We start from the raw sequence: 26,358 nt of genomic DNA on the forward strand, positions 1-26,358 counted from the left end.
GTGCGTGTGTGGGCTGGGTGGCCTGGTTAAAGGTGTGACTCCTGGCCTGAAAAATTCTCCCAGTTCGGCCCTGATGCGGAGTGACTATTGCCACCAAGACCACTGAGACCAAGGTGGAGAAAAAGCTGAATGCAAAGCCCCGGGCAACTGTTGTCAAGACAGTTGGAGGAGACAAGAATGGAGGCTCTTGTGTTATCAAGCTACGCAAAATGCCTTGCTGCTACCCCACAGAGGATGTTCCCTGTAAGCTGAAGAGTCACAGGAAGAAGCCTTTCAGTCAGCACAAAAGGAAGCTGCGCAGCTCCATCACCCCAGAAACTGTCCTCATTCTGCTTACTGGTCACCACCGTGGAAAGCGTGCGGTGTTCCTGAAGCAGCTCTCAAGTGGTCCCCTGCTCGTCACTGGCCCTCTTGCCGTGAACAGCATGAACAGCTCTGAAGTTATTACCGTAATACAGCTGTTCTGGTAATCTGCAATCTTATGTCGTCCTGTTTACTCTCATATAATTTTGTCAATACATTACACTCAGTGCTTAATTTGTAAAATTAGAAGTAGGGGAACACTTTGGGCCTCTGAGAGAGCAGTGTTTAAGCGGAACCCGAGCTGCCTCACTGCGCGACTCCGAATGGAATGATTGTGACATCTAGTGTTGTCACGGTACCAGAATTGGGACCCACGGTACGATACCAGTGAAAGTATCATGGTTCTGAGTAGTATCAGGATACCACAGCAAAAATTAGGCAGATGTGCCTTTTGTCATTTATAAAAAGATAAATCACTTTTCTATAATACATCAATGATATTTCAATGGAATAAATTATTTATTGACTTATTCATACTTCAAAAACAGCATCAATAAGTGATCAACATAGGGGGGATCAAAATGAAATAAATAAATGAAATAAAAATCATCCAGCCACCCTCCTCCCCTGACAAGTAAGAACAGTCCCTTCATAAGTAAAGAACAGTCCCTAAAGTGCGGTGAGGTTTGTGGACCGTTACTCGTTTCTCCTCTGACACGCCACATACCTGTGTGCCGCCATGGCTCAGTTGTCCAGGTACTACTGGGCAGTCATGACACCAAGAAGGGGAAATTACTGGACCTGGCGTCGGACTCGCTGGTAAGCCGTTGTGTTGCGGCGCGGAGCACTATGAGCCTCCACCGTATTTGACCGCCGTATCCTGTCTGTGAGCCCCGTTCAACCCACAACCGGCAGGATTTGATTTTCCTTTCTGCTGCTGGTTGAAATCTGTTCTCACACAGCGTGCTGAATGATTTAATTTGCGCGCACAAAACTATTTGTAGTTGCAAATGCGAGTAAAATGCTGGCACGTAGAGCTCTGTGGAAAACAAATCACTGCCGACAAGTAAAAATAAATAAATAATAACTTTCACTGCTCAAAGATACACACAAGTCTGGAAAACAAACCACTACAGCAGCATATTGAGTGCCAGGTGGCCGGCGCGCGCCGGGACGGCGCATGGACACTCACCGTCTTGCGATTGGACTTTGAACTATCATAGCTACTGTGGAGTTTTAGTACCGCGGTCTACCATTACCAGTATACCCTGCAACACCAGTGACATCAGCCAATACTGTATGTAGTTTTTAGATGCGAAAAGTTCTAGACCCATGCAAATTAGTTCCGGAACGCACGAGTACCTTTTCTGAAAAGATCCTGGTACGTGTTCCAGTACGTTCCGGCTCAAATTAAGCACTGATTACACTTTATTATTGAATCATAATTCAGGTCCATCGTGTTAACCAGCTCATTGACTCTCCACTGCCCAAAGTCAAATGGTGGCAGTTATTCAGTATGTGGTAAATGGATTTGTCTGTTAAATAACACATTGAAAACATTTTGTGCTTTTGCGTCTAATTTATAGTTTTTAATATATTTAATGCTGCCTTCTTGACCAGGTCTCTCTTTAAAAAGACTTGAATGTCAACAAGACTGTGACCTCAGCAGCTTTCCTGTACAACTAGCACCTTCAACAAAAAGAGCATTTTCTCATGTACGCTGCTCACATAAGCCAAACATTTCCATTTCCTTCTTGATAACTAAAAAGCATCACCCAGAGGGCAGATATTTGCATCCTGTAGGACTGAAAAAAACCTCCTCACTCACCACAGGTAATTTGAGTTGTCAATGATGTGTAATTGACCCAGTAGGTTCTTTCTAAAAGGTAAGAATAAAACCAACTAAAAGCAGTGTCCCTGACACCAACCCAGGTTTTGAGACGGTCAGTTAAAATGGCACGATCTATTGTGTCAAAAGCTGTACTTAGGTCTAAAAGAATTAAAATTGCGCTATCCCCCCTGTCGACTGTTAAAAGGAGGTCATTAGTTACCTTGAGGAGGGCAGTTTCAGTGCTGTGTAAAGTTCTAAAACCTGACTGAAATTTCCCAAAGATGTTGTTGTGACACATAAAAGCTAAAAGCTGAGTGGAAGCCACCTTCTCTAAAACTTTTGATAAAAAAGGAAGTTTAGAAATTGGCTGTACAGCTGACCAAGTGGTTGCTGGTAATCAGCAATCTTATGTTGTCCTGTTTACTCTCGTATAATTTTGTTAATAATTACACTTTATTATTGAATCATACTTCAGGTCCATCGTGTTAACAGCTCATTGACTCTGCACTGGCCAAAGTCAAATGGTGGCAGTTATTCAGTATAAGTGGTAAATGGATTTGTCTTTTAAATACCACATTGAAAACATTTTGTGCTTTTGCGTCTAATTCATAGTTTTTAATATATTTAATGCTGCCTTCTTGACCAGGTCTCTTTTAAAAAGAGAGAAAAGAGCATTTTCTCATGTACGCTGCTCACATAAGCCAACATTTACATTCTCTTCTTGATAACTGAAAAGCATCACCCAGAGGGCAGATATTTGCATCCTGTAGGACTGAAAAAACCTCCTCACTGTTAGGTTTCTCAACTTGGATTTGCATGAAGTTCGTGGAAACAGGGAACTGGTGTTTTTAGCTTTTGGATGGACACAGAGGCCTCTATCATTTATTTTAATATGGGTAGATCCTGTTGCAAACACTGAATACAGTGGAAGAAACATGTTTCCAAAGAACGTCAGACAGAAACAACACACAGACAAACCAAAAGGTTAACACATAAGTGTCTGTAATGTTGATTTGTGTGCATCCAAAGCCTCAAAAATATTGTAGGTTTTAACATCAAAGTCAAAATGTACATTTTGCTGGTTTATTGTGTTATAAGGACTGAGCTGTACGCCTGAGGATGAGACAAGGTGATAAGATAACGGTCTTGTGTGGGTGTTGTCAAACAACCTTGTCCTTGTCTCATGCTGTACTGCTCAGTCTGTCAGTAACGTCTCCATAGTCGGCTCAGCACACTTGGAGACACATCAAACTGATGAGCTACCACCTGAACCCCTTCACCATCTTCCAGCAGTTAAACTGCTGTCACAGTCTCAGTCTGGTCAAAATGCTGTGTGACACCACCAACCACCATCAGGAGACACCCAGCATTCACAATCCATTCAAAAACCATCATCCTGCTAATAGACTGGATAATTAGCTGATAAAAGGAACACAAACTCCATTCCTTATGTAGGGTGTGTTCACACAGCCACTCCTGTAGGCATCGTCTTCACACTTTAAACCATTCAGACATAAAGCTGTTTTATACTGATTTAGGATGTGCTGTCAGTTTGCTTTGGTATATCTTTTCTGGATTCATATTGACCCTCCAACATTACACCAATATACCATTACATGTGCTTTTACCTTAAAAATGAAAAGATGAACAGCCAAACTAAAGTTTGGAAATCTCCTCACACTTGTACCCTGTGTTCCAGTGTATACACATTACACACTGACAGTGTCTTTAGACTTAACATAACCTCCCCCCAAAATTAAAAGTCACTCTCAATCTCCTATAAACAAATGAGCACTCTGGTGTGGGTGTGTTTCTTTGGCCAAAAGGCGGAGGAGGTAAACAGCTCTATAAAGTGATGCACAGTGAAGACTCCAGTTCACATTTCCCTACCCACCCTCCTAACACATTTTACAGAGCCACAAGTCTTCATTTATTGGGTAAGTTTTTGATGAATTCATACAGCATTAACATCAGATGGATACTGTCATTTTGGTGTTTCATCATGTAGAACGACTTAATACAAGTAGATATATTTAGACTTAGATATTTTTATTTTGATGTAGAAAAGTTGTGCATGGAAATTATAGATTAATTAGTGTGTTATTACACATTAGGTGCATGTTTGTCACATTAGAAATCAAGAAAAATCAAGACTCTTGAATATTTTTACTTCAACATATTGCATATTACGTTCCCAACTAATGTTGCTGCAAGTTGAAATATGCAAATTATATTCCCATGAATAGATGAGCTAAATCTGGATCCATGGTGTGCTGTGCACTTCTCTCCTTAATCTGTAAACTTTTTTCTTTGGTTTCAGAAGCCATGGCACAGTTCATCCATCTCTTGCTGCTGCTGGGTATGTGTCATGTTGCAGCAAAATATGTTTTAGAAAGACAGGTGTGGCTGCTGGAGGGAAGCAGTGCCACTTTCCCATTTCCACCAGTTCCTGTAGGTCGGACCATTAAATACTGTGGCAGAGGAGGCTGCAAGTGTGAATGTGATTCAAACAAGTGCAAGTCCAATAATGCCAGCCTCCCCGGAGTCACAGTGACTGACAGCAACCTGACCATTACCAACTTTACGCGAGAGAAAGATGAGATCAACCTCTGCTATGATTCCCCTACAAATCATCAGTGTGTGCATCTGAATGTGTCAATAGGTAAGCACTTTAATCATTTGCCAAGCTGTGTTATCTCCTCAAACATATTAAAACATTATTTAGAGTTCCTCTGTTTTTAAATTCACATGCTTTTCAAATGTCCAAATACCCAGTTTCCTTAAATGAAGCTAATGTCAGAGGAGCAGGATGACTTATATTGTCACAGCTGAGGAATCATTTCATGTTGAAATGAACTTGGTCTCCCACATGACAGACTGTCAGAGTGTCACTTACTACTTGAACTTAATTCCTGGCATGAAGCCCAACAAGATGTGTGCACTTCAAACACTTTATTAGCATGTTTGCAGGAGACATGGATTTAACAAATTCACATAGAGGAAATGAATAATGAGGAAGTTAAAGAAATCTGTCTGCACTCTGACTCTAACTATTTTTCTGGATTCTTCTATGTTTTTATTTATCAGGTTGTTCAGAGTCGCATCATATTACGTTTGCAAAAGGTGACACCAAACACAACGTGACAACTGTTGCTGACTGCAGGAGACTCTGTACTGAAGATCCCACCTGCCAATACTTCACATTTTATACAGAGTAAATATCTGTTGTGTGGACTCGTGGCCATAGGAAACATAATGAGCCAGCATATTTCTGTCATTTGATAAATATTTACTTTAAAAACACTATGTAGCAGCACATAACTGATGGGACATCTGATTCAACACAGATTTGTGATCAGCTTTACATTTTTCCCCACAGCAATACAACATGTTTCCTGATGACATCAAGAGATGACATGCTGATACAACTTCATTCATATGCTGTCTCAGGGAACAACTGTGGTGAGTTAAACTATAAACTGGAATGCTGTTCAGTATTTATTAGTCCCATATTTATTTCCATAAAAGACAAAACATATTGAAATCTGACCCTTAAAAGGCACCACGTCCTTCTCTATGACTTGGAAACTAATTAACACCATATAACTTAAATCTAAAAAAGTATCGCTCAACCAAAAATAGTCTAAATAATCCTAATTTCTGTCTGAGGGAAAAACAACACTTATCAAGCACATATATTACTTACAAAAACTTGTGAGTGCTGGTTCATCATATTGATCCAAATTATATTTGTGGCTTTTATATGACGGTCTCTGATGCTTAATAATTTTCTATGAAACGTGTAAAATCGCTTGTATACCTAAATGTCGTGCAGCTTTGGACAGATCAAACACTCCTGACTATCACTGACAGTCTACATGCTTTTGTAGAGTGTGTGGCAGAGTGAAAGAAACAGAGACACAGAGGACGTGTGGGTGTGCAGTGCATTTTGTTAACAATATCCTGCCTTAATTTTGAAGCCAGCTTCAAGCACAGTACAATGATATCAATCTGTTGGTTTGATTTCACTGAAATACACTCTAAAGATCAACATTATCCTCTCATAACATCATTGCAGTTATTACATTTTGTGTATTTAGCCTAAATTTAACCAATGCTTTCATCAGAAATCCTTTCATGTCGACACAGCTCCAGAGACCCACCATCATTAACCCTAGGTGAGATCTTACCTGAATGTTTCATCACATTCCTGTTAATAGTTCACCCAAAAAGTCAGAATAACAATGGCATCAAATCACATAAAGCAGTTCTTACTATATCATAGTATACCATATACACAATTACAGTGTTAGTGTGCATCAGTAGTATGTGCAGACCTCAGGGTTTTAAGTCATCCATCATAATAACATCAGTTAGCCATCTTTCTTCTCATTTAACAAAATTAGGTTACTGGTAACTTAAATTATTGGAACAACATGTAGAGAAAATACACATCTGGTAAATACTTTATGCATCCTTGTTTTTAGAATACCTACAGAGTTAGGTCCCATCAGTCTCAAACCAGTCCAGTTGAATATTGGGTAACAATTCAGTGACGTCACATTTAGTTATGTTGAAGAAAAAGGTGCAACTATGTTAATTTAGTTGTGAGTGTTAAAATGTTTTTACATACAGTAGTCCTAACTGCAGTTTTTATATATGTATATATATCATCAGAATCAGATGTAGATGCTTTACTATAAACTATGCTCCATCTCACTGGAGATTTGATTTTACTGTTAGCAGTTTTACACCAGGTACATGGAAAGGCACTGCTAAATAAAGACTGCCATCCTATGGCCATTTATGGTAGTGCAGCTTTTGTTGGTAATGATATCAGTGATGCATCTTTATTCTCAGTTCATTTAATCATGAATCATGTTACACACCAATGCTCAATGCCAGTAGACTACATGTGAGGTGATTACCATGGGACTACAGCAGAGACTCCAGCCTGCAAACATACATTTATTATTAATATTTCAGGTCCTCAAATGGGTTTTGCAGGTGTGGTTTGTTACAACAATGTAGCCTATAAGGATGATCTGTGGGGGCCCAATATTATATTCTTTCATGGGGTCTAAAATCTCTGGCAGCAGCCCTGGTTGCGACATGCACAGACTCTCAGTGTCACCTCTTTGATGCAGGTCTCCGGTTCTACCCGGAACACAAAAGCTGGATTGATGCCCTGCAGCACTGCCACAACAAGAACTCCACCCTGGTTCAAATCACCAACCAGACAGTGCAGGACGCAGTGAACTCTGTCCTACAAAAGAAGAGCGGCTTGGATGGTGGAGTGTGGATCGGCCTGGAGCGCTCCATCTTTGGTGTAAACGTCCCCTGGCAGTGGATTTCAGGGGAAAGAGTAAAGGAACATCATTGGAGCACTCGTATTTTTGTCGACCCCTTAAACAACCACTGTGGAAAGGTCATCCAGGTGGAAGGGTCACAAGAATTGAAGTGGCTGGACGAAGACTGCCATAAAGAGCTGCCTTTCATCTGCCAAGGTAAGCTGCTGTTTGGTTTTCCACCCATTCTGACATGAGATTGTTGACAAAGTTGATCTTTCTTTTCATTTTCAGATCTGAATGGAAAGGCCTCGCCATAATCACTTCACTTCTCGAGACCAAGGTATATCAGCTGAAAACTATTATGTTTTCCAGGTTGACAGCAGAAATGTTCTTCTCACTGTATGTTCTGTCTCGTTCATGTCCTGTAGATCCATCATGACGACTGCATGGGGCTCTGGAAACTACAAGAGTCACTCCACTATTCTTCTTGATATTATGTTTGAATCAATATTGGTGTTGTGGACTACTGATTTTTGCACTGACTGTTCATTGCACTTGTACTGACTTTCTAATAACTGACTGATTTGCTTTCTGTGGGAAATATTTACTCATATTTTACTCAACTGAATGTATCAATAATCAGTGTATAATCAGAATCAAGAAACACATAATCATTGTTAATCATGTTTTGTTGTTACCCTAGTTAGGAGCTAAAAATGATGGTGTATGCCTTCACCATCTGTGCTCAAGTTGGTGTGTTTGCACTCAGGTGATGTCATGATGTTCTGAGTTTAAGAGACAATGGTGGCAGAAGTAGAGCGTAGTGATCGGAGGGCTCTGCCAACAAGGCCTACAATGGGAGGGGAATGTGAACAGCATGAAAGTGAATGTAATATTGAAACAACTGAGTCTGCTCCAGGGTCCAGCTCAGAGTGTGTGTGTGTGTGTGTGTGTGTGTGTGTGTGTGTGTGTGTGTGTGTGTGTGTAATCTTTAAAGACTCACAGTTAATCTATTTCACTTTGAACTCTGATGGACTGCATTTTATTTACTGGTAAAGTGTGGGTAAAGATCTAATGAAACAAGCCTGAAGACGGATTTTTATTCCACATTTCTTTCCCTGTAAAACCAATATTGTGATTTATTTAATGCAGGTTCCTATATAATATCATTTATTCAATAAAGATAAACATGTATTATCTAACCTGTTTCTCCTCTTATTTTGGTTTATACATATAGCAATAAGCAAGAAATAAATTGAGAAAATGGAGGAACAAGTCCACTGGGAGGCGACATTAAAGGAACAGTGTAGGATTCATAGGATTTAGTGGCATCTAGTGGTGAGGAGTGCAGATTGTAACCAGCTGAAGGAGAGATACCCCAGGTGAAAACAGCTTTTCATGTACTGGTCAGTTTTGAGATTTTGGCCTTTTTTGCTTCTTTTTTCAGACTAGTGGAAAGAAAACATAACAATTACACATTTAGGTTCCATTCCCTTTTGCCTCTCTTCCTGCCTCTCTTCCTCCAGCTCCTCCATCTCCTCCAGTCTCTCTACTATTTGTCATCTGACAAAAAATATATTGATGCAAGACATGTGAACAGTGGGACAATTTGAGATGCAACAGTCATAGATTTCGATTGTTGTAGCCTGAGGAAAACATACTGTATGTTTTACAATTGTGTAATTCATTAAACACCATCTGAATGTATATAGGCTAAAGAACAGCCATAATGTCAACACAAGTTAGTCACCTTCATCATGTTAGACATAAATAAAATAAATCAACAAAATGTAAATGCTCCAATACCATTATAATACAGCTGTGTGCAAACTGTTGCACGTACACCCCCTCTCTATTACATAAATATGACTCAGTGTTCTGACTGGGTGTTTTTACTGGGAGCAGTGGATCTCTGTTCTCTCTCCTTCACACACCATGGATGCTGAAGATTGTCACTGAAGGAGCTATTATTTATAGTGTTTGCACTTTATTTTTTCAGACTGTTTATATCATGTCATCTGACTACGAACACTAATTTGAACTGTGTCATCACTACATGACATCTATGATTGCTGATGGAACATGTGAAGTGGAATTTCATGTTCTCTGGCATATAGGCTAATATTGATCTAATAGTTGCCAAACTTAGCTCAGCTAGTATTAGCTCGTTAGCATCTCATTATCTAGCAATGAGTTGCCAAGGAACACCATTCAGTTAGCCTAACATCAACAGGTGTTTGTTTAGCTTATTTACTGAACCAACCGACTCACCGTTCACACTCGGCGCTCCGGTGTGGAGCGCTAATGGTGACGCGCGTGTATGTGTCGTTCCCTCACGAGCTGCCGTGAGCTGTACAGTGACGCGCACCCACAAAGTCAGTGGAGAGAGTGGCGCTGGGGAGGACCAGTCACACGTTACCAAAATAACAGTAGAGCCAATCGATGAGCAATACGAGGTTAGAGGTGGGACATATGGTAGACACCAACGATTGTTAACCCTTTGTGAACCATATTGAGCGACGACAGCCAGTGTTTATATTGGTAGGGACAATACAGAAGGGGCTGAATATTGGTAGGGACATGTCCCTACCGTCCCTACCCAATCCTACGCCTATGGCTTTATTATTAACACATGCACATGACACAACAGCTAGCTTCTCTCATTCCAATTCAAACAGAGGACAGTGGTACTGACCACCTGTAGCTAGAAAAAACGTCAGCTAACTCCTACCTGACAACATGAACAGTGACCTACGATTAAATGCAGCAAAAATGAGGACTGGTAATGATAATAATGTGTTGGTACTGAGTGGTAGAAGTTAAGAAATGTGCCACATATCCTGGTTTAAGCCAGATACTTACACCACTACTGCACACCACCCACTCTGGAAGGGAGCGCTTTGCTCTGTGCACATAGAGCGCTCAGAGCCCGAGTCGGGGAAAGGTGGGAGGGATGGGGTGGATCAAACCATTTTTGAGGCAAGGGGGGTGCTGCTGTATTTTTGTTGTTAAAATATTACGTTGCAACCAAGTACTGTATGGTTTTGACACTTTTCTAGCTTGTTAAAAAGGGACATACAGTAAAAATAAAATAAAATAAAAAAATCTCTCAAATTTTAGGGGTGCTGGGATTCAATTTAGGGGTGCTCCAGCACCCCCAAAAATGGGCTAGATATGCCGATGGTCTGGATGTTCAAAGTGCTCCCATCTTGGGTCTTCAAAACAGTCCTGCAGGGCTGAAGAGGCCTCTGCAGTCCAGACCTGCACAGTCTTGAACTCAGGTTTACTTATGCTGAATAGGGGCTTGTAGGCTGGGGTACATATCTTTATGATTTTTTTATGTGTTTTTTTATCCCCAGTTGTTGTGGGACAGTTGTCACTACCTGTTTATGTTGTTTGTGTGTTCATGTTGTAACAATATTTGATGCTGCCTTCTTGACCAGGTCTCTCTTTAAAAAGACTTTAATGTCAACAAGACTGTGACCTTAGCAGCTTTCCTGTACAACTAGCACCTTCAACAAAAGGAGCATTTTCTCATGTACGCTGCTGACATGAGCCAACATTTACATTCTCCTCTTCATAACTAAGCATCACCCAGAGAGCAGATATTCGCATCCTGCAGGACTGAAAAACCCTCCTCACTGTTAGGTTTCTGAACTTTGATTTGCATGAAGTTCGTGGAAACAGGGAGCTGGTGTTTTTAGCTTTTGGATGGACGCAGAGGCCAAAAGGTTAACACATAAGTGTCTGTAATGTTGATTTGTGTGCATCCAAAGCCTCAAAAATATTGTAGGTTTTAACATCAAAGTCAAAATGTACATTTTGCTGATTTATTGTGTTATAAGGATTGAGCTGTACGCCTGAGGATGAGACAAGGTGATGAGATAACGGTCTTGTGTGGGTGTTGTCAAACAACCTTGTCCTTGTCTCATGCTGTACTGCTCAGTCTGTCAGTAACGTCTCCATAGTCGGCTCAGCACACTTGGAGACACATCAAACTGATGAGCTACCACCTGAACCCCTTCACCATCTTCCAGCAGTTAAACTGCTGTCACAGTCTCAGTCTGGTCAAAATGCTGTGTGACACCACCAACCACCATCAGGAGACACCCAGCATTCACAATCCATTCAAAAACCATCATCCTGCTAATAGACTGGATAATTAGCTGATAAAAGGAACACAAACTCCATTCCTTATGTAGGTGTGAGGGTTTGCACCAGTTGTCTTCTTCTTCCCTTTCCTTTGCCCTCTTATTTCCCCTTCCTATTATTTGTTCCGAGTTTGTCTTCCCTGACTGTGTGTGTGTGTGTGTGTGTGTGTGTGTGTGTGAGCAGGTGGTGCAAGGAGCTGCAATCAAGTTGTCACACCTGCAGTCCATTTGGCACTTACCTCCACCTGTGTTTACACTAACTCCTCTCTCCATCCAGCTGTTGTCAGTTCATTGCTTAACCCAGTGTGGTAAAGTGCTCAGCTCCTGTTTGAGACTCAGTTTCTGTGTATGATTCTTCTTACCTCTTCCTCTTACCTTCTTCTCTGTCTCCAGCCAACCATCAACAAGTCATCTGCTTCAGACCTGCCTTGCCTGCTGACTCCTTCACCTGCCTCAGTCAAGCCTCAAGCTGCCATCACCCTCGCCGCCTTCACTCCGGCAGTTCAAGTATTTTCTACTCTGCCTCATTTCTATTTTAAATTAATCTTTTGAACTGAGTTCTGTTGAGTTGTCTGCATTTTTGAGTGCACCCTTCATTTTAAATTTAACAGTAGGGGTATGTTCATGCAGCCGTTCCCCTAGGCATCTTCTTCTGTATAGAAAAGAAATGTGTCATTTCAAAGGAAGAATTAAACAGCCTCTTTGACCATCACCAAGCTCATGACTTCATACTCTGGGAATTCTGGCCTTAAGTGGTGTTTAGGTCAGAGGTGAACACACCGGGGTAATACTACTACAACTACCACTGATGATAATAATGATTTTTCATTATGTATTTAACGTAGCACTTAAAATTTTAACCCCAAGTGAGATTTTCCTGAATGTTCAATCACATTCCTGTCAATACATTTCACCCAAAAAGTCAGAACAACAATGGCATCAAATTACATGAAGTAGTTTTTACTATATCATAGTATACCATATACATAATTACAGTGTTAGTGTGCATCAGTAGTATGTGCAGACCTCAGGGTTTTAAGTCATCCATCACAAAATGTTGGTAGTTAAAATAATGGTCATGATGATAGTATTACAGGATAAACTATATATTATACATATATACTGAAGCAATGAAACCAGTGAGGAAATGGAAGAGGAGGCAAAGGACAGTGCAGGTACCTGCTATACTACATACTGCCCACATTATTTATTTACTCATGTTGCTTATTTATTTATTGTCTATTCATCATAATAACATCAGTAAGACATTTTTATTCTCATTTTGAAAAATGACTTTTAACTGGATTCAAAATTGAGGCAGGATATTAATAAACAAGATGAGAAGAAGGTGAGATTAAACATGTTTATCTTTATTGGATAAGTGATAATGAACACGAACCTGCATTAAATAAATTACAATATTGGTGAATAAAAATCCTTCTTCAGGCTTGTTTCATTAGATCTTTACCCACAATTCACGAGTAAATAAAATGCAGTCCATCAGAGTTCAAAATGAAATAGATTAACTGTGAGTCTTTAAAGATTACACACACACACACACACACACACTGAGCTGGACCCTGGAGCAGACTCAGTTGTTTCAATATTACATTCACTTTCATGCTGTTCACATTCCCCTCCCATTGTAGGCCTTGTTGGCAGAGCCCTCCGATCACTACGCTCTACCTCTGCCACCATTGTCTCTTAAACTCAGAACATCATGACATCACCTGAGTGCAAACACACCAACTTGAGCACAGATGGTGAAGGCATACACCATCATTTTTAGCTCCTAACTAGGGTAACAACAAAATATGATTAACAATGATTATGTGTTTCTTGATTCTGATTATACACTGATTATTGATACATTCAGTTGAGTAACATATGAGTAAATATTTCCCACAGAAAGCAAATCAGTCAGTTATTAGAAAGTGAGTACAAGTGCAATGAACAGTCAATGCAAAAATCAGTAGCGAAGGCAAACACCATCATTTTCAGCTCCAGAATACCATTTGTTGGCATTTTGGACCTACAGGACACAAAACAGACAGAACATACAGTGAACAGTGTTATTACTATTATTATTATTATTATTATTATTATTATTATTATTATTATTATTATCATTATTATTATTATTATTATCATTGGCTCCAATGATTGCTCTGGGTAAAACTATGGCTGCTATCAATGAAATACTGCTCACCTTCTTCTTCCTCTCCTTCTTCCTCTTCCTCATCTGAGGGTTGGGGAGGGGTCGGACCAGGAGGGACTGATGTTGGGTTCACTGGAGCTGTATCGACATGAATTGATTATTAATTAAAGTATTGATTAAATTATGGATGACTTAAAACCCTGAGGTCTGCACATACTACTGATGCACACTAACACTGTAATTGTGTATATGGTATACTATGATATAGTAAGAACTACTTCATGTAATTTGATGCCATTGTTATTCTGACTTTTTGGGTGAAATGTATCAACAGGAATGTGAATCACTTGGGGTTAAAATTTTAATTGCTACCTTAAATACTTATTATTATTATTATTATTATTATTATTATTATTATTATTATTATTTTATTATTAGCAATAGTAGTAGTATTCATCATTATTATCTGCTCCAATGATTGCTCTGAGTAAAACTACAGCTACTATCAGTGAAATACTGCTCACCTTCTTCTTTCTCTTCTTCTTCTTCTTCCTCATCTGAGGGTTGGGGAGGGGTCGGACCAGGAGGGACTGATGTTGGGTTCACAGGAGCTGTGTCGACATGATTATTGATTTGATTATTATAAAATGATTATTAATTGAAGTATTGATTAAATTTACTTTGACTTTGGGCAGAATATTTAGATATTTTATTGTTAATGTTATTATTATTATAATTATTTTAAATGTTAGTCATAAGAGAGTCATAATGAAGGATATGGTACCTTTTAAGAGTCCGATTTCAAATGATATTTTGTTTTTCTTTTTTGTGGTTTTTAAGGAAAAATTGTGGGATTAATAAAGACTGAAAAGAATTATAGTTTAACTCACCACAGTCGTCCCTAGCAGGGTACCCTGAGACAGCATTTGAATGAGACTGTATCAACATGTCATCTCTTGATGTCATCAGGAAACATGCTGTATTGCTGTGGGGAAAAATGCAAAGCTGATCACAAATCTGAGTTGAATCAGATGTCCCATCAGTTATGTGCTGCTACATAGTGTTTTTAAAGTAAATATTTATCAAATGACAGAAATATGCTGGCTCATTATGTTTTCTATGGCCACGAGTCCACACAACAGATATTTACGGTTTATAAAATGTGAAGTATTGGCAGGTGGGATCTTCAGTACAGAGTCTCCTGCAGTCAGCAACAGTCGTCACCTTGTGTTTGGTGTCACCTTTTGCAAACGTAATATAATGCGACTCTGAACAACCTGATAAATAAAAACATAGAAGAATCCAGAAAAATAGTTAGAGTCAGAGTGCAGACAGATTTCTTTAACTTCCTCATTATTCATTTCCTCTATGTGAATTTGTTAAATCCATTTCTCCTGCAAACATGCTAATAAAGTGTTTGAAGTGCACACATCTTGTTGGGCTTCATGCCAGGAATTAAGTTCAAGTAGTAAGTGACACTCTGACAGTCTGTCATGTGGGAGACCAAGTTCATTTCAACATGAAATGATTCCCTCAGCTGTGACAATATAACTCATCCTGCTCCTCTGACATTAGCTTCATTTAAGGAAACTGGGTATTTGGACATTTGAAAAGCATGTGAATTTAAAAACAGAGGAACTCTAAATAATGTTTTAATATGTTTGAGGAGATAACACAGCTTGTCAAATGATTCAAGTGCTTACCTATTGACACATTCAGATGCACACATACGTTTGTATATTTGTTTTCATGGCAGAGGTTGATCTCATCATTCTCTCGTGTAAAGTTGGTAATGATCAGGGTGCTGTCAGTCACTGTGACTCCGGGGAGGCTGGCATTATTGGATTTACAACAGCCCTTCGCACATTCACACCTGCTGCCTCCTCTGCCACAGTATTTAATGGTCCGATCTGGAGGAAATGGGAAAGTGGCACTGCTTCCCTCCAGCAGCCACACCTGTCTTTCATAAACATATGTTGCTGCAACATGACACATACCCAGCAGCAGCAAGAGATGGATGAACTGTGCCATGGCTTCTGAAACCAAAGAAAAAAGTTTACAGATTAAGGAGAGAAGTGCACAGCACACCATGGATCCAGATTTAGCTCATCTATTCATGGGAATATAATTTGCATATTTCAACTTGCAGCAACATTAGTTGGGAACGTAATATGCAATATGTTGAAGTAAAAATATTTAAGAGTCTTGATTTTTCTTGTTTTCCAATGTGACAAACATGCACCTAATGTGTAATAACACACTAATTAATCTATAATTTCCATGCACAACTTTTCTACATCAAAATAAAAATGTCTAAGTGTAAATATATCTACTTGTATTAAGATGTTCTACATGATGAAACACCAAAATGACAGTTTCCATCTGATGTTAATGCTGTGTGAATTCATCAAAAACTTACCCAATAAATGAAGACTTGTGGCTCTGTAAAATGTGTTAGGAGGGTGGGTAGGGAAATGTGAACCGGAGTCTTCACTGTGCATCACTTTATAGAGCTGTTTACCTCCTCCGCCTTTTGGCCAACGACACACACCCACACCAGAGTGCTCATTTGTTTATAGGGGATTGAGAGTGACTTTTAATTTTGGGGGGAGGTTATGTTAAGTCTAAAGACACTGTCAGTGTGTAATGTGTATACACTGTAACACAGGGTACAAGTGTGAGGAGATTTCCAAACTTTAGTTTGGCTGTTTATCTTTTCATTTTTAAGGTAAAAGCACATGTAATGGTATATTGGTATAATATTAGAGGGTAAATATGAACCCACAAAAGATTTGCCACAGCAAACTGACAGCACATCCTAAATCAGTATAAAACAGCTTTATGTCTGAATGGTTTAAAGTGTGAAGACGATGCCTACAGGAGTGGCTGTGTGAACACACCCTACATAAGGAATGGAGTTTGTGTTCCTTTATCAGCTAATTATCCAGTCTATTGGCAGGATGATGGTTTTTGAATGGATTGTGAATGCTGGGTGTCTCCTGATGGTGGTTGGTGGTGTCAGACAGCATTTTGACCAGACTGAGACTGTGACAGCAGTTTAACTGCTGGAAGATGGTGAAGGGGTTCAGGTGGTAGCTCATCAGCTTGATGTGTCTCCAAGTGTGCTGAGCCGACTATGGAGACGTTACTGACAGACTGAGCAGTACAGCACGAGACAGGGACAAGGTTGTTTGACAACACCCACACAAGACCGTTATCTCATCACCTTGTCTCATCCTCAGGCGTACAGCTCAATCCTTATAACACAATAAATCAGCAAAATGTACATTTTGACGTTGATGTTAAAACCTACAATATTTTTGAGGCTTTGGATGCACACAAATCAACATTACAGACACTTATGTGTTAACCTTTTGGTTTGTCTGTGTGTTGTTTCTGTCTGACGTTCTTTGGAAACATGTTTCTTCCACTGTATTCAGTGTTTGCAACAGGATCTACCCATATTAAAATAAATGATAGAGGCCTCTGTGTCCATCCAAAAGCTAATAACAGCAGTTCCCTGTTTCCACAAACACAACGCAAATCCAAGTTGAGAAACCTAACAGTGAGGAGGTTTTTTTCAGTCCTACAGGATGCAAATATCTGCTCTCTGGGTGATGCTTATTAGTTATGAAGAAGAGAATGTAAATGTATTGGGTTATTCACGCGCATACATGAGACAATGCCTCTTTTGTTGAAGGTGCTAGTTGTACAGGAAAGCTGCTGAGGTCACAGCCCTCTGACCTCCACCAACACCAGTTTGCATACAGGACCAACAGATCCACTGATGACGCCATCTCCATCGCAGTACACACAGCCCTCACACACCTGGAAAACCCCAGCAGTGATGTTAGGATGCTGTTCATCGTCTACAGCTCAGCATTCAACCCCATCAGTCCAAATAAACTGACCAACAAACTGCAAACCCTCGGTCTGGGAGCCCTTCTCTCTCAGTGGATGACAGACTGTCTTACCAACAGACCCCAGCACGTCAGGATCAGCCACCACAACTCCTCCACCATCATTCACAGCACTGGTGTCCCCCCAGGCTGCATCCTCGGTCCAGCCTTCCACTCGCTTTTTACCCATGTCTGCACTCCCTCCCACAGCACCAACTGCCTTATCAGATTCTCAGATGACACAACCACAGTGGGACTCATATCAAACAATAATGAAACAGCTTACAGGGAAGAAGTCCTCTCCCTAATCCTGTGGAGAGAGATGTTCACTGCAAACATCAAGTTGACTCAGTCTTGCAGTGTTGATGTCTGTATTCAGTGCAACTCGTCACAGCTGTTTTTATTTCTTTCTTTGAACTGCCGAGAAAAACACAAGCACGCATTATCTTTGAATTTTTTTTTAGAAAAGTAAAGTTTAAATCATACAACAGCACTTCCTAACCCAAACAGTTGATCTGCCCCGTAATACAGTGCGCTGCAAGCTAAGCTTTTGTGTCAGAATACGGAGGTTATATGTTTGAGAAAATGTAGCCCTAAAGGACAGGGCTGTCTGAGGGTGAGCTAAAGTGGTGAAAATATTCTCAATATAGTGTCCACTTAGGCCAATATTGATTTATTTTAGGTAGGCCTTTTTAAAGAGGCTAAAATATGTTTTGCTGCAAACCCCCATTTACAGCAATGCATTACTGAGCTCCTGTGGTGCTACTCCCGTCTGCTTCTCCAAACAGGGAGAGTGCCGACGGCCATCTACTGTACATAATACACTGACTATATCTGAGTAGCTCATACAGCCTCATTTAGGAAAATCCAAACTATCCCTTTAAAGTAAGATAATGACCATCCCCACACAGCTGGGGTGTCCATGACCTTCCTTGAGGACGAAGGTATCTCTGTGGTGGACTGGTAGAGTCTGTGGTCTCCTGACCTAAACCCAATCCTGAATGTCTGGGACATGCTATCCAGGTGTGTTAGAGGCTGAGAGCATCCTTCAGGTAATGTTCAGAGCATCCCCAGTGCCTTGGTTGAACAATGGAAGGACATACCCCAAAATTATATTGTGATGATCATCAGGTGTATTTCACGTCATTGCCAGGAGTGTGTGAACGTTAGAGAGGGGCACACAAGTTATTAAGAACATCTGTGGCAAATAAGTCATTTTGCTTACAGTTGACTTGGTGCTAAGGAGATGTTTTCAGTCTGATTTTGGTGCATGTTTCTTGTTTGACTGTTTAATAAGGGTAGGTAGGAGACCCCAGGGCAGACCGAGAACATGCTGGGGGGATTACATATCCAATCTGGGATGGGAAGGCCTCGGGATACCCATGGAGGAGTTAGAAAAGGTTGCTGGGGAAAGGGATGTCTGAAGTACCTAGATTAGCCTGCTGCCCCATCTACTTGGTTCCAGAGAAGCAGTTGACTGTGGATGGATGGATGGATGGATAGATGGCTGTTTCTTAAGGGTCAAATTGATTTAATGCTTCATTATTTCTTGGATACCATCTCTAAATGAGCAAATGTAACCACCCACTGTATTCAAACTTGAAGCAAAGAAATATCAGACGAAATCCAGAGATTAGATGCCCGATACTCCGCTGATCCCTCTGACACACTGTATAAGAAACGAATACAACTCCAATCGCAATGTAATCTGTTGTCTTCCGGTCGGACAGAGAAGCAGCTGCTACTCACAAAACAACGCTTTTTCGAGATGGGGGACAAAGCAGGCAAACTCCTGGCATATAGAGCACGGGCTGAGGCGGCATCTAGACTCATACCGAGGATTAGGCTGGATTCGTTACACCCCTTCCCACCATTATAAACAACGCCTTTGCTGACTACTATTCAAGATTGTATTCCTCCGAAACCTCCTCAACTGACTGGGAAGGCCCGAACCCTCTTGCCTGCTTATGTACCCACAAATTGATTTAGCGGCTGCAGTAGATGTGGGTGCACCAATCACTGTGTCTGAGGTTAAAGAAGCGATGAAAGCCTTACAGAGTAATAAATCACTCGGGCCCGACGGTTAAACCACAGAGTTTTTTAAGACCTACTCTACAACTTTAGCCCCGATTCTACTCCGAGTTTTTAACGAAGCCCTGGAAAAAGGTCGACTGCCACCCACTCTATCAGAAGCTTCAATCACCATATTGCTAAAAAAGGATAAAGATCCGCTACTGTGTAGTAGTTATAGGCCAATCTCTCTCCTGAACATAGATTTCAAAATTCTAGCGAAAGTGTTAGCTGGCCGCCTCCAGAGAGTTATGCCAGTTTTAAGCAGTCCAGACCAGACTGGCTTCATTTCTGGGAGGCACTCATCCTCAAACAGTCGGAGGTTATTTAACATTCTTTACTCCCCTCCTACCGACTCTCCCGAACACGTTCTATCCTTGGATGCTGAAAAAGCATTTGATCGTGTAGAATGGAGATACTTATTTTATGTTCTCAATAAATTTGGCCTCAGCTCCGTTTTTGTGGAATGGATAAAACTCTTATATGCATCTCCTGTAGCTTCGGTAAATACTAATGGTATAAAGTCACGATTGTTTCCTTTGCACCGGGGCACCCGTCAAGGTTGCCCCCTTTCCCCATTATTATTTGCCCTAGCTGTTGAACCCCTAGCCATTTGGGTGCGGAATGAGAATAGGTTTGAGGGTGTCATACGCCACGGCCAACTCCATAAACTTTCCTTTTACGCAGATGACCTCCTGTTATATATTTGAACCCTGCTTCCAGTCTTCCTATAATTTTGAGTATATTTGAGAAATTTGGAAAGTACTCTGGCTATAAGCTGAATCTGGGAAAGAGTGACTAAATCCCCATTAATGCTGCTGCTGACTGTCTCCCTCAAGGTTCCCTCCCTTTTAGAAAAGCTACAGATGGTTTCAAATATCTTGGGGTTCAGGTGACAAAATCATTTACCGAACTATTCTCCAAAAACTTTAACCCACTGCTCGACCGTTGTAAATCAGATCTTACTAGATGGTCCTCACTCCCACTCTCATTAACTGGGTGGGTCAACCGGATAAAAATGTCATTATTACCACAATATCTTTATCTTTTTCAACATATACCTATTTACATAAGGAAGACCTACTTTTCAAAACTTGACCAGTTGATAAGCTTCTTTCTTTGGGGTAATAATCAGTCGAATCAGACGAATCAGTCGAGCAACCCTCCGACTTCCTAAGACCCAAGGTGGACTAGTATGAAACCTTCGAGATAGTGGAGAAGTTTTACGACTCCTCCTTCAAGAGGCCTCGGGCGGTGGCCCAGGTGAGAGGCGGGCTCATCTTCCTATTGGACGATTCCCAGCTCCTTCCTCTCGACGTCAACCAGTATGCAGACTCACTGAGGAAGTACGCAGAGAGCATCGCGCAGCTGGCACAGAGACACCCAGAGGAGATGAAGATGTACGAGGTGTCGTTTGGTGAGTGCTATTTAAATATGAAGTTTAAGTATTGAAAAATATGTGAGCCAACTAACTAACTTTTCCAAGACTTTCTCTGCATTTTTTAAAATATATTTTGTAGCGTCCTTGTTTTCTGCTGCGGAGAACTTCACTGTTGCAGCCAGGGACTTCCATGAGCGCCTACAGACTCTCAACAAAGCAGAGTAAGAGTGTGTTTAAAATTTTGTATATTTCAGCTGTCCAGACAAATGCTGAAATATGTTGGTGTGCATGCTCTTGTTTATTCGAAATGTACACTCAGTACTCTACTAGGTACACATGGGTAATCTGTTGCAATCTAGCACAACAGCTCTGCCATGAATTCTGCTGTTATGAAGTTTATAATGTTCAGTTTTTGTTGACAAATATGTACATTTAACTAGATGTTTATTAATGAGGTCACAGTTAAAGGACTACTTCACCCACAAAATGACCATTTGTATGTCAGTTCGTCATGTTTTTTCTCACATGCCTCCATGGGAGACAGCGAACATACTGAATTATTGACAGATTGGAGACCACATTTAACAACAGCAAGACTATATCAAAAAAACTTTTTAGAAACTCTCGTACAACTCGTGCAGTTTAATCCAAGTCTCATTTATGCATTTGAATGCTCAGTACTTCCCAAACACATGCATGTTCTCTCACACGGTGTTATTTAAAACTAAACCTATCTTTATCTTTATTCTCTGCAAAACCAGACTCCAATACTGACAGTTTTTTTTCAGTGAAAATGCATGTGTTTGGGAAGCACTGAGCATACGACTGAATAAAGGAGACTTGGATTATACTGCACGAGTTGTGTGAGAGTTTTTAAATGGACGTTTTGAGATAGTTTTGCTGTTGTTAACGCGGCCCCCAATCAATCAATACATCAATTGTTTCCTGTTTTTCGCGCAGGTATATCAGAGAAACGTTTACTTGACAAATTCAAGGTAACACGGCATGACTAACTGATTTTACAAATGGTCATTTTGTAAGTGAAGTATTCCTTTAAAGGTGGATTACATAATATTGAGAGGTGTCCGTCGAATTTTGATACATGTGGAGGGCAGAATATTAAAAACAATTTATTCATTTGTTTATTTTTTTAGAGTCTTATTCCCAGGTAATCAAATACTTAAGCTTCTATGACGGTTTCAAAAGCAACTGAACATCACAGGGATCCTAAAAATAGACTGTATCGAAGAAAAGTTGAATTGTTTGTGCGTGTGTACTGATAAATTTGCCTAATCTGGTGAAGTGTGTAAGTGAGAGGCGTTTAATGTGCATGTGTGTATCAGTCCTCTGCAGGTTCGCATCATGAATGATCAGTTCATGTATCTGGAGAGAGCCTTCATAGACCCCCTGGGCTTACCTGGCAGACCCTTCTACAGGTTAGTCACACCAACAACCACACAATCACACAATCAATTTATATTTGTTGTACATGCTTTTTCAAGAGTTCATCAACCAGTCAAGCACTTGTGCACTTGAGCACTATGACCACTAAAGGGCACTGTTCTCAGCATTTGACTTTGAATGATCAATCTACCTGCATGTCTTTACATGTGATACTAAAAACATTAACAATGGCTCTGTTGACTGTCCATTATCTCTCTCACACTATCCTATTTAGTTTTAATTTAAGCATAGTCCATCCTTGTCTTATCAGCAGGTCTAATTTTTGCAGCTGTCACAAAGCAGACTGAGGGAAGGGCTTGTTTATCATGTGAGAGGTGAAGATAAAGACCACGATTCTCCAGCAAAACACTGGGAAAGAAATAAAATAATGGCACAAATTCATTGTGTTATCATCATCTGATATATTTAATGTTGCATTTTCAAACCCTTTCAAGATTGTTTTTTCATACTTTTCCATGCCCTGGCTTGTTGGCTACAGATTGCTCTTACAAGGCTTGGCCAGTGTCTGTTTTTTCACAGATTGCATTGTTTTTTTACAGTGCCAACCCCCCCACCCCCCAGTTATATCTTAAATAGTGATAATTACTCGATGCAGTATCCTAATTGGGTCCCAAACATGTCACATAACTGAAATGCTTACACTGCATGCACAAACATATCTAAGATGGGTTTTAAGTTTTTGATCTAGACAAGGCCCATCCTGCATAATTGCTACTGCATACTCTGTTAGGTCTGCGTGTATGACTGTTTGCAGGTTTAATTAAAAATATTTTAGAAATCAGTTGACCATCATGAATACCTGAGGAGTGCCTTTACTCCTAACCCCTTGTTAGGAAATACCACACAAATGTTAAATCTGTAATACCTCATTCCTTGACGTGCCACTTCCCCCTCTTCTCTGTTTCAGGCATGTAATTTTCGCTCCCAGCAGCCATAATAAATACGCAGGAGAGTCTTTCCCCGGGATCTTTGATGCATTGTTTGACATCGAGAACTCAGCCAATCCACAGAAGGCCTGGGAGGAAGTCAAGCGTCAGATCAGCATAGCAGCATTCACTGTTAATGCTGCTGCCATGACACTAACACCACCTGCGTGAATAAGGCACAGTTTAAAGCCGTGTGATGGAGCTATCTATTGACAATTGTGTTAAAACACCAGACTGTGAAGAGAAGGAATACACTGCCTCCTGCAACACACAGAGATGGACAATTACTGTTTTCTGGTTTTCTGAATCAGTCAAGTTCCAGGAACATCCGGAGCTCAGCGATACAGTGACTCTCTGAGCGCCATCACCATTGCACCTTCTGATTTATGTGTCTACAATAAAGTCATGTTTTGTGTTTATTTGGTTGGTTGGTTGGCTGTTTTTTTTGTTCGTTTGTTTTCCAGTTGGTCAAAATCGGGTAAAAATTCACCCATGACTACTCCAAACAAAGTAACTCCTCGTGTTTGTAAGGTCACTCCAGCGATAACTTCCTGCAACAACTCAAATCTCGTGTGATGTGAGATTTCAGAGCCAGACTTTCACTCTCTGAGTGAGTGTTTTGACTTACAACAACAAACATGTCCAAATTTTTACCCGATTTTGACCAACTGGATCTGGATAAGCCATTTGAATTTGATGACTGTTACAGCTCACGCTACAATAACGAAATTAAATTAAACTGAAAGGACTGTACACTTACTTTGACTCACTAATCTAAATATTATGACTGTTAAACCTACAAACCAATTAGAAACGGCGATGTAAAGCCACCGGCATACCTCTATGTATAATATTATATGTAATTTGGAAAGGTGGACACTCTACTAAATAATTGGGGGAGGGACACAGGGATAAAGAAATCACAAACTGTACCTTTAATTAGAAGCTAGATGAATAGACACACATGAAATACAATACACAATATTATCCTAACTAAACTCTATACTAAATAGCCTAAGCTAACTATGCTAAGTCCCTATGCTAATCCTATGCTATGGTACCAGATGCCCAGGGGTTGGAGCTCGTGCAGCGATGATGTCCAGGAAAGATGAAAGTCCCAGGTGTACAGGGGGAGCAGGTGAACCTGAAGGGGGGGGGGCGACTGTCCGTCGAAGGAGCCAGCTACAGAGTTTGTAGTCCACGGTAAAGTGGTAGGACGAAGGCTAGCTAGCTTAGCTCTAGCTGGCTAGCGACTCTCAGCTGGCGTTGATCTGCACACCAGGCAGGAACAGTCCCGAAACTCCTCTTCACGTCTTCAACGACCAACGGACGGCAACAACGGCTTTCACCAGCAGACACGGCTCCCCACTCTCACTCACTCCAACGTGTCTGTCCAGACACTCACGCAGGCATACACACATCAAAGAGCTCGCATGCAGATCAGAGAAGGCTGCAACTGCACAAGCGCCGACAAAACTACGGCATCACTACTTTAGACACACAACATGCGTTACAGACAAATATACATACAAATATACTTGGCATGAAAATAATAAACTAAATCAAAGTGAGAAGAAAGAGAAACCTAGCTGGGTGGGGGCAAGGTTATTTTCTATTCCTTATCTATTACTCAAACTGAGCTTAACTGAACTAATCTAAATGTGCTTCTGGACCGTCGTAACAATGACCGGTGTTTCGGATTTACTCGCGACCCTGTTAACTGGCGACCTTCAGCCGAATGCGTCTGTGGTTGTCGTAGTGACAACAGCTGTTTTCAACCAGGAAGAGAACACGTAGCTGTCCTCGCGAAGGCCTCTTTATTCAGTTTTTCGGAAGAATATCAAAACATAGCCGACCTGATCCGTCTTTGGACTCTTGGTGGAGGAATCCAGTCACGGACCGACACTCAGTCGCGGTTTGAATCACACTTGTTATGACGGAATGTTGAAAACAGGAAGAGGCCAAGTTGCTTTTCCTGTAAATCTAACTCCTATCTCGAATAAATTTTCTAAATAGGCCTACACAGTTTCGTCTCTGGTACCTGCCTAAATAAACATGTGCCATATTAAAGAACCGTTCAGCCTTGTGAAACGTAAAAAAGAAAATTTTCACGGGATTCGAACCCGCTTCGTCATGGGAAAATAAATTAAAAACGCATCATTGACGAGGTACGCCACTATGACAACACTGCTTTATTGACAGATCCATTAAAAATCCGACAACATACAGCCAGTTATGTCTTCACATTGGGAAATAGCTAGATCAACTTGTGACCACACTGTCCATGCATTGAGGAACATTTTACATTCTCACTGCTTTCCAATACAAAAACCAGCGGTTTTAAATCCACTTAATTCATAAACCTAACGTTTATTGTTGTGCTACAGGTCGATAAAGCCAATATTCATATACTCACGTGGAAATACTTTATTTTAAATTAAGCAATAAAGCAGCAGCTGTATAAATCCAGTTAGGCCTACTTCATAAACGTAACGCAAGATAACGTCATGTTGTAGCCTTAGGCAACACTGAAAATCACATCTTTTATGGAAACCTAGAAATAACAATAAATACATTTGAGGGTGGTCCAGAAAAAACACACATGGTAGGCTATATGGTATACCAAACATGTACAGTGAAGAAACAAGTAAGATCCTGCAACATAACCACAACTCCTTTGGCCAAAAGGTCATATTTCCTTGAGATGACGCACAAGTAGATCTGATGTACTCATCTGGCTGTCATTCATGTAACTAAACTTGCATTCAATGTTCACCTTTTATTAATGTGGCTGTGCTTGTAGTTTCCAGCAGATCATTGTTTACTCGGTAGCATTGTTCTGGTAGGAAACATGACATCGGAACTAAGTGAAAGTGTCAAAAGT

The 26,358-nt window shown here is 40.5% G+C and overlaps 2 protein-coding genes across 8 annotated transcripts in view; both read left to right on the forward strand.

Moving 5' to 3' along the window:
• LOC125889375 (arp2/3 complex-activating protein rickA-like) overlaps positions 1–26,358 on the forward strand; it is a 108,114-nt gene that overhangs the window by 43,241 nt on the left and 38,515 nt on the right. For 2 of the 7 annotated variants that reach the window (XR_007449447.1, XR_007449448.1), the window contains one exon: positions 8,352–8,536. Coding sequence is in view for 4 of the 7 variants with exons in the window: in XM_049577288.1 (XP_049433245.1) it covers positions 3,990–4,071; positions 4,455–4,796 (424 nt within the window). In the remaining 3 variants the exon portion in view is untranslated. Of the gene's footprint in view, positions 1–3,949; positions 4,072–4,454; positions 4,797–7,716; positions 7,766–7,853; positions 8,537–26,358 lie in introns of those variants that run through there. The other 5 variants (XM_049577287.1, XM_049577288.1, XM_049577281.1 and 2 more) reach the window with 5 other exon arrangements.
• On the forward strand, positions 20,893–23,840 carry LOC125889381 (putative N-acetylated-alpha-linked acidic dipeptidase). Its single transcript, XM_049577296.1, has 4 exons — positions 20,893–21,120; positions 21,224–21,305; positions 22,428–22,520; positions 23,456–23,840. Exons 1-4 carry the CDS (start codon positions 21,096–21,098, stop codon positions 23,643–23,645), a joined length of 390 nt encoding a protein of 129 aa, XP_049433253.1. The 5' UTR covers positions 20,893–21,095; the 3' UTR covers positions 23,646–23,840.

The sequence above is a fragment of the Epinephelus fuscoguttatus genome, linkage group LG5, assembly GCF_011397635.1.
Source record: "Epinephelus fuscoguttatus linkage group LG5, E.fuscoguttatus.final_Chr_v1".
In the NCBI taxonomy this organism is placed as follows: Eukaryota; Metazoa; Chordata; class Actinopteri; order Perciformes; family Serranidae; genus Epinephelus; species Epinephelus fuscoguttatus.

Coding starts and splice junctions, on each gene's coding strand:
- LOC125889381 (XM_049577296.1), top strand. CDS start 21,096: ATGAAGATGTACGAGGTGTCGTTTG. Junction 21,121..21,223: donor GATGTACGAGGTGTCGTTTG/GTGAGTGCTATT, acceptor TATATTTTGTAG/CGTCCTTGTTTTCTGCTGCG. Junction 22,521..23,455: donor CCTGGCAGACCCTTCTACAG/GTTAGTCACACC, acceptor TCTCTGTTTCAG/GCATGTAATTTTCGCTCCCA.